Source organism: Manis javanica, chromosome 16 (genome assembly GCF_040802235.1).
Source record: "Manis javanica isolate MJ-LG chromosome 16, MJ_LKY, whole genome shotgun sequence".
In the NCBI taxonomy this organism is placed as follows: Eukaryota; Metazoa; Chordata; class Mammalia; order Pholidota; family Manidae; genus Manis; species Manis javanica.
Window position 1 is genome coordinate 14,576,011 of NC_133171.1, and position 16,398 is coordinate 14,592,408.

Genomic DNA, 16,398 nt, shown 5'->3' on the forward strand with positions numbered 1-16,398 from the left:
GAGGGGGATGGTTATGGGAGGAAAGCAGGGACAGTAGAACCGACCAGATTCAAACCAGCAAGTAGTAACAACCAACCGTGCGAGATGATGAAGACAGACGACGGAAAGCAGATGCAGTAGTTTAAAAGGTAAAGCACACTAGGGCCTTTTAATTTACTGTAGGGGAAAAAAACCTCTCCACAGTCCCTGAGGGAATCATTACCCAGTAACTGGTCTTCATACTGATGATCCGGTGTCACCAAGAGAACGTAAATCAAACTCACTATTCTCAATTTAAAAAGGCAGGGTAACGGTGACCTAAGCGATCCAACACACATGTTAAAAAATGATGGCACTAAATAGAATAATTTTATTTCTCCAGAAAATTATCTTGTGTAGAAGAAAGAGTTCATTTGTTGAAGATGCCAGATAAGTGAGGCATTTTTATACTGTATTATAGTACCAGGAGGAGGATACATAAAGTTTGCTAGCACAATTTCAGTAAATGATAAATTTTTGTTTCCCTTAGTTGGTAACTATGTCTGTGGTATAAAAAAAAGGGGACATTTTGTTAGCTCTGGAAAAATGAGATTTTTTGAGATGAGATCCTCCAAAGTTTCTGAATGCCAGCATTAAAGTAATTAATGCAGCTAATTTGTAATCATTGGTAGGACAGTATCATGGCATAAGTCTCACATTCTGAGTGAAATATGAAATATTCAATCAAATTACACAGAAACTACATTTTCTAAGCCTTTTCAAGTGTCTGTCTCATGCTTATTCATCATCCATCCATTTATTCTCAGAGACATCACATTATCAATTGAGAAGAGACATTTATATTCTTTTTAAAACCAAAAATTTTTGCACAAAGTTGAAGCTTTTCTTTTGTTGTCCTTTTAGTTTCAATCATTGCTCTGACATGGTAATGCCCAGTCAATAAATAATTAAAACTTTACATATATACATAGGATGTGAGTATGTGTATCACAACATAACATATTTTAAAATTAGCAGTTTTAAATCATAGTGAAAGTTCAACATATAACTTGGCTCTATAACACGGCTTGCATACAGGACAATTACCAGGCATATAGGAAACACTGCAGAAGCAGTTTGCCATTACATTGATCATGGCTGAAACTATGAAATCCTGCTTGTGGTGAAGAACTGCAGACCAGAAATGATATTTTTAATGCCACTGAGGAGGTGGGCAAGATTTAGTAAGAAGAACTCGGGAGGACAGACCTGGTTTGATTCCACATTTAGCCACTTACTATATTATGACCACTGACAGGTTACTTACTCTGAGACTTGTTCCTTACCTGTAACATGGGGGAAATTAATCAAAGTGAGAACATTTAGCGCAGTAACTGGCATATATCAGGCATACAATAAATATTAGTTACCTTCCATTATTCTAAAAACAGATTTTATTCCAAGTCCATTTTACCTCTACTTGCAAACTTGCTGATGCGACTCTCCTTTCCAGATCTTCTACCTGCTGAAGAATCCTCAAGTCCACGCCCATTGCTTGTTCTTCTACTGACCAGTGCTCCACAATATCTCGAGTTACCTGGTTTTCTTTATTCTCATTTGACTCAATAATGGTAACTATATTTGAAAGGAAATTTATTTTAAAATCCACTTTATCTCTCAATGATTTCTTCCAGAATGTGAATGAAATTCCAGGGGTAACACGTACACATGTACATTTAACACACACAAATTCACTTGTGAATAAGCAAGGCAGCTGACTCTTGCACAAGGAGGAGTAAGTACTCTTCTTAAGAAACAGAACAGTATGTCTGTAGGTTGTAACAAACTATCAAAAGTAGTACCAATTTAAGAAAATGTAAATTGTTTTCGGGCAAAATAGGGAAAAAAAAGCCTATTAGTAATAAATTAAGATTAAGACATACTAAAATATGCTTTAAGATAAAAGAATGACTTCGCATAACTAAGCAAGAGAGCAGAAATCTCTTTTAGGTGCCTACCGTCCTTATTCTCGATGCAGGCTTGAGTGATGGAATCCAGGTGTTTCTGAATTTGTTTGTGTAATGCCTGTTCTCTTATTCCTCTGGGATGTAGCACTGCGAGCAAAGCTTTTAAATCCTCTGGGTCAGTAATTCTCCACCAGCCAAACTGCATTTCTAAGCCAAGATAAACATGTAGGGCACTTACAGATACTCAGAATATGAATTAATGGCATGATACAAATGAAAAAATTTATAACTATATAAAAGCATGAAAGATTCAGCTATAATACAGAGATCTGTAACAATACAATAAAGTAAGTGGCTACAGCAAACCCTCTCAAGGTACCCACCTTCTGGAATAGGCTTTGAACGAGGATAATTTACTGCTTTGGCTACTTCAAGAGCCGCAGGTTGAGTCGAAGAGACTTTTTCCTTCTGTGGTACTGGAGGCTCACTTTCGTTTGACCCAACACTGGGAGTCAAGAACATATCAGTGTTTCCTTCTGACAGTCCCAACCCTGATCCCACACTAGGGACAGGTGGTAGGAATGGAATACTAGAATTAAGCACGCCCGTGGGCCCCCCACAAAACTGGGGTCCCATCACAGGTACTCCACTTTTCATCTGGAAAAAGAAAATATTTTAAAAGTAGAACAACCTAAGAAGTCAGGAAAAATGTTTAGAATCTGAAATTTTTAAAATTCTGAAAAAATATTTTCATTTACCTCAATTGGAGGAAAACTAAATACAATAGCAACAACATTAAACTCCATCTTATTTGCTCCCCAAAGTAATTTCCCTTTTAGAAGTACTGTAACAGTAACAAGTTACAAAGTTATAAAGGAAGGCTTTGCCTTAGACTTAAACTCCTAGAACCCAGTAGTTCCAATGAAGCCTGGTGATAGACAATACTGACTCTCTTCAGTTCTCAAACTGTGGCAGGAATAATATTGTAAATATTCGACTGATTCTCCTTTAGTGAAAATTTTCATGGACTCAAGACAAATACAGCAACATAAAAATGAGTTACAATTAGTAGCACTAACCTGAAGAGCCGATAAAGCAAATGGGTTTAGGCCAACAGGATTTTGAGGAGATGATCCAAGAAGAGGAGCTGGGCCAGGCAAAGGTGACTTAGAGGGCGGCTGGGCCTGAGGAGCTGGTGAAGCGGCAGCTGGCGCATCGGCATGGGTAAGGGAAGCGTCCTCCCAGGGTGTTCCTGGCAATAACAACTGGTCACTGGGGAGAGGACTGTAGACCTTGCCTGCACCACCTGAACCAGGACTGAACAGACTCGAGTGTGTCTTTTCAATGCTGTTCTGTGTCACCGTTGGCTGCACACTGCCTGGTGAGTGTCTCCCACTGTTCTGGTGAGGCACTGCGCACCCATCTGCACCGCTGTTTGGTTTGGGGGCCGTTACGTCTGACTCAGGAGGCACCTCAGCTACTTCTGAAAGCTTGCTGAATTTGGAAAAAGAGCCAGGTTTCTGAAGAATCAGATTTGTGTTATCTTGTTCGTTAGGATCTTCCTTTTGCTTACAATGATCTGGATTTGAACAATTTAAAGTCTCATCAGAAGTATCAAGTATTTCTTTGATCTGGATCTTTTCTGCTTTTCTTAGTTTTTTTCTTTCTTTTGCAATTTCTTCCGGCCCTACAAAATCCAAAAGCATTACGAAGATCAGTTCCTCTAGATCAAACCATACTATATTTATTGCTATTTATCAAGTCATATGCATAAATACTTTAACAAATTTCTCTAGCTTACTTAATACTCTTCATTTTTTTCTTTTATAGACTAGCTTGTTACGCTCATTGGAAAAAATTATGTAATTTTGTAATTAATCACAAAAAATTACAATAAAAAATATTAAAAGCCATAATATACAAATTACTACTAACATTTTCGTATTAATTTTTCCAGTTCTCTATGCACACATGAAATCCTATTTTACAGTTTTCCAAACTGTACGTTTTACTGAATAATACTCTTTAAATATTCTGATGTGTCAATAAATATATACCTACACCATAAATTATAATTACTATATTCAGTGGAATATATCATAAAAAATCAATCTTCTATTGATAGTTATTAATAGGGTCCAATTATTCATTATTATAAACAATGCTATAAATGATGAATGATCTTAGATCTGTGTCTTTGGATTTTTTATCTCCTGATTTTCTTCCTTAGGATATATTTCCAGAAAACAACTGAGTCCTAAGATATTACTTTTCAGAGTTTTTGAAATATATTGTCAAATTGCCCTCCAGAAAGTCTCACACAAGAGCATCTGTTTGCCTACACCCTCAATGAAACTGAAGACTATCAGTAACTTTTGTCTTTGGCAATATCCGGGAGGTGAGAAACTAAACTATATTTTTTTCTGATCATTAATAAGACTGGACATTTTTCTGTAGGATAATAGGTATTTCTCCTTTGTGAACTTCTTGTCCATATTTTTGACCAGTGTTTTAAAAATAATTTATAAGAAGTGTTAGAAAAATATAAACCTACTTTATTTAATTTGAAAAACGATGTATGTTCACAGTAAAATATTCAGTAATGAGAGGATAAAGTAACCCTTTCTTGCCCTACTCCCTCCGTTCCTATTTCTAATCTTCAGATGTAACTATGGTTAATCAATCATGTCCATACATCCTTTGGGAAATCTTACATGCACGCACTATTAGTTTGTGCTGTTACATAAATGGGACGCTCCTGTTGTCGGCAACATTTTTATTTGGATAAAATCCAAATGCCTAAGAAGCAAGGCCGCCAACACTGTATGATCTGGTTCCTGAAAACCACTCTTGTCCTTGCTAACCTTGCTCACCTTTCTCCCTTTTTTCAGCTTCTCAAACATGGTAAGTTATTTCCTTTCTTGGGGCCTTTGCACTGGGTGTTCCTCTGCCTGAAATCCTGTTTTGTTGACTGGCTTCTTACTCTTCATGTTTCAGATTAAGTATCACTTATTCACAAAGGTTTTCCCTGATTACTCTATTTCAAGTAGGGTCCCCATCTTATTATTCACCTTAGAATATCATCATCCTATATGTTTCTTTCGCAGAATTTACCATTATACACATTAACCTGCTAATTTTTAAATATTTCATTCCATACCCCACCCACACACTACAATTTAACTCAACAAACGTTAAAGGCAGAGCAATGTTTATATTGCTTTTACAGGATCCCAGCTACCTAACATGGTGGCTGCTATGAAACTGGGGCTCAATAAGTACTTTTGGGATGATGAAATAAAAGGATGGCTTTACTATTTTCACTATATACCTTAGATTGCTTTCCATGGTGAAACAGAACTGTACCACATTTTCCTTCAATCAGCTGCATAATATTCTTATATGGATATCATAATTTATTTATTCATATATCCAAAGCTTGAAAATTTCCTTCATTTTGTACAAGTTACTAGCTAGCAAGGAAGTACTAATATTTGTCCTTGATTTATTCTGAGAACTAGTATCTCAAAAATCACTTTCATATATCTGAAAACAAACAGATCGACCAACCACACTAGGTCTGAGACTAGTAAGGGGATTTCAGAGGTGATACATTTTAATAGCCTATTCATGGGGTCATTAACTTTAATATCCAAATTCTTACTTATAGACAGTTAAACCTCTCATTAAAATGTAAAATTATTTTTAAAAACTTGGAAGTTTATAAGGATGTTAAGTATACAGAGATTCTTTAGATAGTTTTTCTATCACCGATTTCACATAATCCCCTTTCTTTCCAGCCCTTACTATGCTTCCAACAGACACTTAGGTTGGTCCCCTATCTTGGCTATTGCAAATAACTGCAATGAACATGGGGATGCAGATACTGTTTTGAGTTTACATTTTCATTTGTTTGGATAAGTACCCACAAGTGAAAGTGCTGGGTCATATGCTAGTTCTAACTTTTCTGAGGAACCTCTATACTGTTTCCAATAGCGGCTGCAACAATTTACATTCCCACCAACAGTACCCAAGAGCTCCCTTCTCTCCACATCCTCACCCACACTTACTTCTTGTCTTTTTGATAAGAACCACTCGACCAGGATGAGGCGGTATCTAATGTAGTTTGTATTTCCCTGACAATTAATGACGTTGAGCATCTTTTCAGGTACTTGTGGCCATCTGTGTGTCTTCTTTGGGAAAACGTCTATTGAGATCTTCAGATTGTTTATTTTGCTATTGAGTCATATTTGCTATTGAGTTCTTTATATACTTTGGATATCAGGCCTTTATCAGATATATGATTTGCATATATTTTTTCCCATTTAGTAGATTGCCTTTTCATTCTGTTCATGTTTTCTTTTGCTATTCAGGGGCTTATTAGTATGACAGTCCCACTTACTTACTGATTTATTAGTTACTTAGTTTGTTTTCCATGCTTTAAAGTATTTTTATGTTTAAATATTTTAAGCAATCAGTTAAAAAAAGAACTCACTACACTATCCTGTTTAATGAACATTCTGACCCATCCATATCAATCTTTAAAAATAAACACACCTGAAGCCTCTAAGGGCCCTCCCTGATTCTATTTCTATCAGCAACTTGTACCCCGGGAAGGCAGACCGTGACTTTAACGCATCATTCCAATACACGATTTTATACTCATTCTTCATATACTTTGAATCCACAAGAAATAAATTACTGTGCACAAGAGTAACACTGCTTGTTATATGCCAACAATATTTACATGCCAGCCACTATTCTAAACCATTTTCAATTATTATTAACTGTCCTTTGTGCCCCAAGGGTAGTTACGTTGTTATATAGTACCTGTTCTAGACACCTTTGTGATGAATCAGTCCCTTCTTCACATTGGACTGTTAAACATCTACATGGAGGGCATGGACTAACGTTTTGTTTATCTTTGAACCTCCAGTGCCCAGAAATGCCTGGCACATACTGAGTATTCAAAAAAAAAACGAGTTGAAAGAAGTTTTTGCCTCCCTACACCACCCTGGGGCAATGGCTACATGGAAGCACTGACTTGACACTGTGGCCCCATCAGAATCTAAGCATTTGAAAATTCCCAGACATAGTATTCTGAAACATTCAATTCAAGACAATTTACCGGGCCTATAAATGCACTGTGCACTGCGCTAGTTAATTTAACAGAAACGGAGCCAGAAAAGCAGAATCTAAAGGTAGAATATGAAGGATGTGTGATAATACTTAAGAAAGTAAGAAGTTTAATGGAGAAGAAGGGAATCACAAATTGCAAACACATTCAAGACTTCAAGATGAATGAGTCTTATGCTAAGGGTCTTAGATTTAAGCAGTTTACCTCCAGGGCTACCGTCAGGATGGATGGTTGCTGCAAAGGTTAAAGAGTAAAGCACATGTTGGAAAATTTGACAGTGGGAAGGAAGAGAAATGGAGCAGCAGCTACACAGTCCAATACAGGTAAAGATCTGTGTCCACTAAATGGGTGGATGTCAGAAAGTGCAGAAGAAAAATCATGGACTGGAAAGGAATATTTATCAGTGAAAGGGGCATTATGAGTTCAAAAGAAATGAAAAACAAGGTTTTACAATGTTTATCCACAATGCACATTTGATTCTGGAAGCACACAACATATCGAAGGAGTAACAGGGTTTTAAAACGTATGCTATGTTATATTACTTTGTAACAGATTAATGGCTCCTACCTGCAGAGCTCTCCATGCCTTCTACAAAAATCCCCCCACACTGGGGGAAAATCCAGTACTGGCGTCTGTAACGATCCTGGCCAAACATCATCGAACGTAGAGAGTGAGACGCATCAAAGAGCTCCCGTCTGTACCGGCTCTGTTGCTGTTAAAAAATGATGCATACAATTACGCTATGGGTGTTAAGCGCTTTAAAAATTGGTATTTAAGTGACTTTATACTTATCATGGCTTTAGAGCTGCTAGATTTCACTATTGAAGAAAGTCAGCAAAAGAACTAATACCACACGTCTGACTTCAGTTCCAGTAACAGTCGTAAAGACAGAAATTACTTTGAGGGTTTTGTTGCCAAGGATTAAAAATGTTTTGTTTGATTAGATATCTTATAGTAAAGCATGTCTTATATTTGGTAATAAACAATGTGGTCAAGTGTTTCACTGAGCCAAAGAAAATTGGCTCAATTCTAATGACTACAGTGTGTAACAAATAATACTCACATATACCTGTATTTGCCTATTTTTATACTCATGCTGCAAACCTTAGGCAGCATATGACTAAATTTTGGAATAACTGTGTGATGAATCTAATGACATAAAATGCAGATATCTCATACTACTAATCCTGAAATACTTCACTAATGCTACGGAAATTCGGTTTTACATGAGAAGTACATACATACACAGTTTATAGATCCAGTGCAAATAAAACCTACAAATACACTAATGTTAAATAAAACACAGGATGCTGAAACTATTACCATGAAATCTGACTGAATTTTAAAAGTAATGAATTCCAAGAAATAAAACCATGCATTTATTGATATTTTGTATTTAAATAAAGAGCTAAAGAATATAGCTCTTGATTAAGTTAGTACCATGTCTTAAGAGGGAGGCCTTTAACATTGGCAAGAAACTTTTACGGTTCAATTGTGAGAATGTTTCTGGAGCTCTCCATTTTAATTATGTACAAGAAGCTTGCTTTTATTTAGCAGTCAGAAAAAAGGAATCCCATGCAAGGTGGATTGTTAAAACACTGCAAAAATGATGTAAGCTATAATCTGAAAAGTGCTTACTTTACTCAGCTTTTCAATCTGTTTTTCTAGCTCTTCAACACTTGCTGCTTGGTCACCTTCATCCTATACATGACAAAATTCAGTATCATTTACCGGTTTTAAGATTTATTCAATCAATCAGTGGATATTTAATGAAGGCCTCCTATATGCAAAGCACTAGGATAGGCCCTGTGGACATGAGTCGCCTCAGCTCTCGGTTCTTTGTAAACTCATCATCTGGTAGGGAGACACATGCACATCACACTATGAAAATAAAAACCACTACACAGAGGAAGCCATAGGGACCCCAAAACAGGTAGAGATTTCAGAGTCATGGAGTTCAGGAGAGGGTGAGATTGCTTTTAGTGGGAACCTTTACCAAGAGAGGTTACATGAAAGAAGTTGTGTCCTCATTAGCTACCGAAGAATGGTTCGGATTCGATCAATCAGAGAAAGGGCAGGGCATTCCAGAAAGAGTCTGATGTATCTTGACATGAAAGGTACATGAAGAGGTAAGACAGGAGATGAGGCAAGGATGAGTTCAGGGTTAAACGATCTAGAGCTATAAATGCTTGACCATGGTCAATAACGTGATCCTTTGAGGGAGGTTAAACGTGAGAACTATGCTTACAAAGATAATACGGCAATAGTCCTAAGATGGCCTGGAGCAGGAAAGGATTAACACTGTCAGATCTGGTTAGTATTCCACTGCAGTGATTCAAGAGGGAGGGAGAATGTGGGACTCACATGGGTAAAAGAAACAGAAACGGAGAAAAGCACATGGATGTAAGAGAGTATTACCTAATTAGAAATGCTAAGTCATGGTAACTCACGGGTATGAGGCAGCGAGGGGTGAGGGAGACAGAGGAAGGAGTAAATTATGGTAAGAGTTTAAATCTGGGAGACGGCAAAGATACTGGTGCCATTCACCGAAGAAGTCATTTTTAGGGCAAAGAAGGTTAAGTTATATTTTGAACACATTGAGCTTTTAGAAGAAAAATAATCCCTACAATATATATTAACTAATTTCATAAGTGGTACTTTACTAGTGATTACATGAAATTTTTCATTCTAGAAAATGAATATAGGAAAACAAGCACCAAATTATATGTTTTAGAGGGAAAGCATAAAGTAAAAGGTACATGTATTTTCTTTGTATCTTAGCCATGCTACTTCCTATGGGCAAACTACTTAACTCTTCTAAGACTATTTCCTTACCTGTAAATTGATAATAACATTTCCTGTAACATGGGGGCATCTGTGAGGGCTGAGAAGAATAGATCTGAAAGTAACCAGCAAACTTCCAGGCACACAGTGTGCAAACTGGTTACTTTCCCTCTTTCTGAAAGTTCTATCTAGAAAATGCAGGTACTTCTTAGGTTTAAAAAAGTAAAATTTGTTTCTGGTGCTCATTTTCTAGAAGCATTTTTAAAAAGCCACACTGCCACCAACCACTCATGAGCAGGTATTTCTGGATGAGTAGTTATCTCCCCAACAAAAGGAAATGAAAAGAAGCTTTAGTATTAGCTATCATTTCTCTACTTCTCATTCAGTTTAGGGGAGCAAGTTACAGAGGCATTTAGGCACACTATTTGTGCTGACAGTAACACAATTTCTACTTCAGGAAAGAAGCCTTAAAAGAGAACAGGCCCAATGACCCTCAAATAGATAATTACATAATTACATGTCTGTATGGTTCTAAAGTGATCCTTTGACTTGCAGGGCAAATGTTTGATAGTACACTTACACAAAAATACAATTCAAGCAACAGTAATAAAAAATACTTGCAAAAGACATCAAAGTAACTATGTATCAGTCAAATAAACTTAGTGCTGTTTCTAAGACTCTCCCTAAGATGAAAAGGAAGTAAAGTGTCTACTAAGGGTTGTTTAAAGCAAAGGAGTTTTGACTAATAGTCCTTATAATTTTAAGAGATGTGTAGACCTTGAAAGGTCAGAGAGAAAGGCAAGGAGACTAGGCACAAAGAACTCGTCTCTGTCGTAGTTCTCCATGATTTCCCAACCAAAAGAGAGGCCATTGTATGTCCCTATGTGTCAAAGTTCAATCATCCACATAACCTGTTACCAGGCCAACTTGTGAAGTTAGAGCTCATGTAGGTTTCAACACAATTCTAAGGTTTAGGTACAGAGACTCCATGTGCTGAAGGAATGAGGAGTGTGGAGAAGAGGGAATCCTCTTTGAGACCAAGGGGGATGGACTTAGTCAAGGGCAGGACCTTCTAACTGAAAGCGATCACATGGGTCTCAACGGAAAGGCTCCCTGAAATTAATCTTCTAGAGAGTTTTAATTCCTGGCACACTCACTGAACTTTAATCAAGAATCTAAACCTACTTTTTGAGGAATAATGCATCTATCTTATCATTGGGCTCATTAAATAGTTAAATTTTTTAAGGCAATTGATAAGTTGCTACCAGTTCTTCATAATAACAGATAACTCTAAAATCACTTAAAAGAAATGTTATTTTGACTTGTTAGGTCCTAAAATTATCTTAAGAACTTTTTAAACTGTTTTCTCACATTCATAACATATACATTTGCCAGGATTTTGCTCAATGAAACCCTATAATCTAACTCAATTAAAAAGTCACTTTAAATGATACATGTGGTTTAAGAGACATTAATGATATTTAAATATTAACAAATTTTAGTACTGTTTATCTACCTTGCCCCATTGATTATTTTCTTTATATCTTCAACCCCTCTCTTACTGACTCCCTTCAACCCGAAATCATATTTAGCCTTTCACATCTGAGTAATCCTTGGTTATCTGTCCCCTTTAGGAACCACCTTTTCCTCTGAGGCACAATGCTTACAGAAGTCATCCTCACCTCCTCACCTTCTATCATCCTCGATCCGTCGCCGCCTGGCTTCTGCTCTGACCCACCTAACGACTGTGCTGCCACTGGTCCACAGGGACCTCTGCCTTGCCCGATCCCACAGACACTTTTGATCCTCATCACACTAGACTCCTGCTACATTAACATTGTTTATCACTCCCTCCTTTTTGAAATGTTCAGTTTTCTTGATTTTTGCTACTACCACATGTGTAGAAAAGAGTTGACATTGCAGGTCTGACTGCTCTCCTTTGAAAGGCCCGCGTACAAGGCTGGTCCCTGGCTGGTGTCTGGGAACTTGGATTTCAGAGGGTTTCCTCCCACGCTGATAGATTGGCTCACTGGAACCCAACTGTGCTAACAATGGGGTGTATACTGAACACGTTTTTCTCCTGGGAGTTTTATACTTGTCATAACTCATTCCTAGGAGACTTAAGCCCATCCTGTGTGACTCCACTGGGAAAAGACTCTTTAACAGTGTGGGTCTGGTTTCCTCTGGGCTGTGGCTCACATGCCTTTTCTCTCTGCTGATTCTGATGTGTGTGTGAGTCTTCCTAGTGAGTCACTGATTCTAGTGATGGCCTCAGAGATCCTTGACCCATTGCAGACATCTCCTCCTCTACGATGGCTCCTTCTTCAACAAGAAGCCCTACAGGATCTTCTGAAATATTGACATCCCCTGGGGTTCCAACTTCAGTCTACTACTCTGTTCCCTAAACCAATCCCCCTGTACAAAAATCACCCACCTCGTGATTTTAAACTACTGTCTGTGTGAGTAACTTCCAGATCTATATGTTCATGACTGAACTCATCTTTAGGCTTCAGATTCTTATACCCAACTTACTGCAGAACTGCTGCACAGGCACCTCAAACTTAAGATGTCCAAAATAAACCGACCATCATTTCTTGTCTTCCATTCTCTGTTCTGCACTCCCCTCCTCCTCTATCATCTATTTATTCTGCTCCTCCTGATTTCTCTAACTCAGTTAATGGCAAGAATACCATGCAGCCTCCCAAACCAGATGGTTGGGAATCAATCCTACCCTTCCATCAACCTACCAGCTCAAATACGACTCATTCTTCTTCCTAAGTATTTACTGAAATCTTTTCCTCCTTCTTCCCAACTACCATCAGGCTAGTTTGGGACCCTACGACTCATTGAACTCTTGCAACATCTCCTGACTGACCTTCCCACCTCTGATCTTGCCCTACCCCAAATCTATTTCTATTTTCCATGGCGCTGCCATAGTGAGCCACTACAAAAAGCAAGTGTGACTCTGTCATTCTGTTACTTGCAAAGAGGAAGCAATGGCTTCCTCCTACCAAAAAAGTGTAAATCCTAGTTCACAGTTGTTGCTAGGAGGCTCTCCAATAACAATGAAGCACTTGTCAGTCACTTAAAGCGCATCGTGGTTTCAGATTTCTACGTCCGTTTATGCTGTTCTTTCCGCCTGAGCACTTCTCTACGGGTTCTTCCCCAGGTTAACATTCAGCCCACCTTTTAGCCTCAGCCAATGGGCCCAGAAAGCCTTCGTTGAGGACCTATTCCTCATAAAGGTTCAATGCCCTTCCTTTCCGCCTGCCTAGCACAGAGTAAATAAATACCACCAGCAAAGCAGTTAACATGCAGTACATTACATTTTCTTATGGCAAATCTTCCTCAGTGAGACTGCAAATTGAGAGAGGACTTTTGCTACCTTACTCATCTTTGATCAAAAGTGCCCAGAGCGAGGCACATAATAAACTGATGCTTGAGAAATACATCAGTTTCACTAAATGTGACAATACTTTCAAGGCATCAAGTATTGTACACATATAAGCTAGTATTTTACCAGAATGAAAGAGGATAACTGAAATTAAGAATCTACATGGTTCTTTGAAGAACTCTCAATATGTTCTATAAAAAGAAAAACTTGACTTTGTTTATTCAGTGTAAGCCCATCCCATGTGTGGGCAATTATTAAACCATCACAAAAACTTTACGAGGTGATTGTTATAAATACTCAGTTTTCAGATGAAGAAACTGAGGCAAGTAAGCGTCAAAATGGAATTCAAACCCAAAACCACCTGACCCCCAAATTCTGCTGTTTTCAGTATGTTGTTATCTTTGTCAAGTAATAAAATCTACCTAAACTTGATTACCTCATCTTCACAGACATCCGTTTTCTTTCCTTTTTTGTCTTCCTTGGCTTCCTCCTCCTCCTCGTTGCCATCAGCGTCGCTGTCCCCGCCCTTCCTTCTTCGCTTGCGTCCTGCTGTGGGGGTGGCCGCCGCGTGCTGCTCTTCTCCAAGATCGATGCCACCTGAAGTGTCTCTCTTGCCTGCTTTCTTAGCATAAATGTTTCGGAGCCTTTAAAATGTAACACAATTATGATGTACAAGAAAATCTTCTCTCCATACTTTTTACAGAAAATAACGTGAGTTTTAAGCAAAAATGCCTTACGGTGAGTAATAAGTCAATGGCAATAAAATTAGAATTAAGGAAATTTAAGAAATATGTTTCCAGAAATTACAGAATATATTGACTTTTAAGAATTATTCTGGATCTCTTTGGAATTAGAATATATTTAAAAAATAAAACTTAGCTGAAAAAATTAACTCTAGCAATGACCAATGATAATTCCTGATCCCATGCTATCAGACTGAATAAATTTCTGTTCAAATTATGCAAAGAAATATCCTCTTACATAGAAATTGAGTAATTTCAGCATTATATTTCCTGGCGGGAAACTAATTAAGCTTTAATTCTGAATACATTTGGATATTTTAGACTCTACGAAAGCAAACTTTAATTAGAAAGCAATTTTAAAAAGTGGCAGTTCTAAACAGATTCTACTTATGACAAAAGTAACTTGATAGCCAACAACAATCTTAGAAAACGTGATTGCTTGACTTCTTTAGGAGCAAAAAATGTAAACTGACTTTTTTCTAAGTTTGAAGCATAAGATGTTCAATGACTCTAATTACAACTTTTGTCCATTGCAGACTCTCACCCTAGGTTTTATTAATTTCTTAATTCATCTTAATTAAGCTTTACCTTTTTTTTATTTCTTAGACATAATAAACTTTAAATTCTGTGTTTGGAATTTATGTTTTACTGGGGAATTTGTACAATGGGAAACAGTATACTAACTTTAATAAAACAGGACTTACTTGCGGAGTTTACCTTCTACCATCCATTGATCTCTCCTCAAGTTTGACATATAATCAGCGTTCTTGTCAATTTCACTGTCAATGCAAAAATTTATTAGAAGACAGAAATTAATCCATTATGCAATATGTTAACATGGTGAGTAAACTGTTGCCATTTCTTGCTAAGTAAAAGTGATGTCAATAAGTAGCGAAAACAAGTGAAAAATTCTATCAATACAGTATCACAGCTAAGAGATGTACAGAAGACTTAGTATGTCCACCAATGGTAGAAATGCATGGCTCTGAAATATACAGATTGATCCTTTTCCTAGAAAGGAAAAGAACTAAAAGTAACAATAATTAAAATATGTAAAATAATGAATAGAAAGAACAAGATGAATATGGATTTGTTCACCAAAACTTGAAATACTAGAGTGCAAAATTTACTTTGACTCTTACATCTAAGTTTTTAAAAAGTACATCAATAAACTAATATTAAATTTTTATTAGCACATAATAAAATAAAAAGCTGGGTAATTCTATTAATGGCTATGAAGGAAAATCACATAGTTATTTATCACTGAAAGATGTCAAAGAAAGAAAAAATTCCGGATTCTTGCAAAGGTGCTACCTTCTGGTGCCATAGTAAGAAAAAACTATTTTTATGTTTCCTTATATGAATAATTAACAGAATTATTAAGTAAACAAAAAGGTTGCAAAGAACATGCAGTAAGATCCAAATTTTCTTTTCAACAGACTGCAGTAAATACATTAAAATAGTAGTAGCAGTAGCAGTCATCTCTGAATGGTGAGATTAAGTGTAATTTTTTTTTCTTTGTGCTACTCTGTAACTTTGGATTTTGCACGGGTCATTTGTGTTACTTTGTCATATAAATTGTTTCGATTAGACAAATTGAGAACAGGAAGGAAGCGCCAAAGAAGTCCAGGCCCAGGCTCACCTGGCCACCCCCCTGCTGCAGGCCAGCTCGCTGATCAGGAGGGCCAGCGCCGAGGCTTTCTGGGCCGGAGTGTGGGCCTGGAAGGCCTTGGTCCTCAGGCTTTCGGTGAGCTCGGTCTGTCCACAACGGGCCTCCAGAAAGGTCTGCAAGATCTCGGAAACATTGTCTCGATTCACACCAACATTCAGCAAATGTTCTCCAAGAGCTGTTTCGGCCTGTAAAAGTTTGGCATTTTGTCAGTATTGATCCTAACCGTACAGAACATAAGAACAATTAAGATTTTAAAATGTTTTTATTATATTATCTATATATTACTGAAAAGGGCTTTATTCACACTTTAAATGAAGTGAAGATAAAAATAGACAACAGATGATAGACAGGTATCTGAGTACTTGCGTCTTTCTATTCCTTCTTTAGACCCTTGGTGAACAGGCAGGAAGGAGAGTATGTGAACTGATGAGTAGATACCATACCTTCTTTGACTGTAGAAACTATCTCAAGCTTTCTAAGGCTTTATCTAGACGTTCTATCAGTACTGGTTGCGGGAGGCCCAGGGGCACTACTGTGTGTTTTCCAGCCCTAGAGTGTCATGGACTTTATTGTCTGGTACACTAAATAGGAAAATGGAAGAACAAGCAACTGGTGCACCTGGAAACTTCTCTCCCCATCATATTATCTACAGCAAAGCCGACTGAAATGTGTATCTTAGCTGGAATTACGATCCATTTGCATTTCTTGAGTATCCACTGGGAGGTACAGAGTCTTAACATGCT

At 37.4% G+C, this 16,398-nt stretch overlaps 1 protein-coding gene across 1 annotated transcript in view; it reads right to left on the reverse strand.

Moving 5' to 3' along the window:
* The window catches only part of LOC140846900 (bromodomain adjacent to zinc finger domain protein 2B-like), a 156,628-nt gene that overhangs the window by 60,308 nt on the left and 79,922 nt on the right, over positions 1-16,398 (reverse strand). Inside the window, exons 16-24 of the mRNA XM_073225100.1 lie at positions 15,626-15,840; positions 14,688-14,762; positions 13,677-13,884; positions 8,701-8,763; positions 7,630-7,774; positions 3,005-3,612; positions 2,309-2,582; positions 1,977-2,132; positions 1,433-1,593 (exon numbers count right to left, since the gene is read on the reverse strand). Of these exons, the coding sequence (XP_073081201.1) occupies positions 1,433-1,593; positions 1,977-2,132; positions 2,309-2,582; positions 3,005-3,612; positions 7,630-7,774; positions 8,701-8,763; positions 13,677-13,884; positions 14,688-14,762; positions 15,626-15,840 (1,905 nt within the window). The remainder of the gene's footprint in view (positions 1-1,432; positions 1,594-1,976; positions 2,133-2,308; positions 2,583-3,004; positions 3,613-7,629; positions 7,775-8,700; positions 8,764-13,676; positions 13,885-14,687; positions 14,763-15,625; positions 15,841-16,398) is intronic.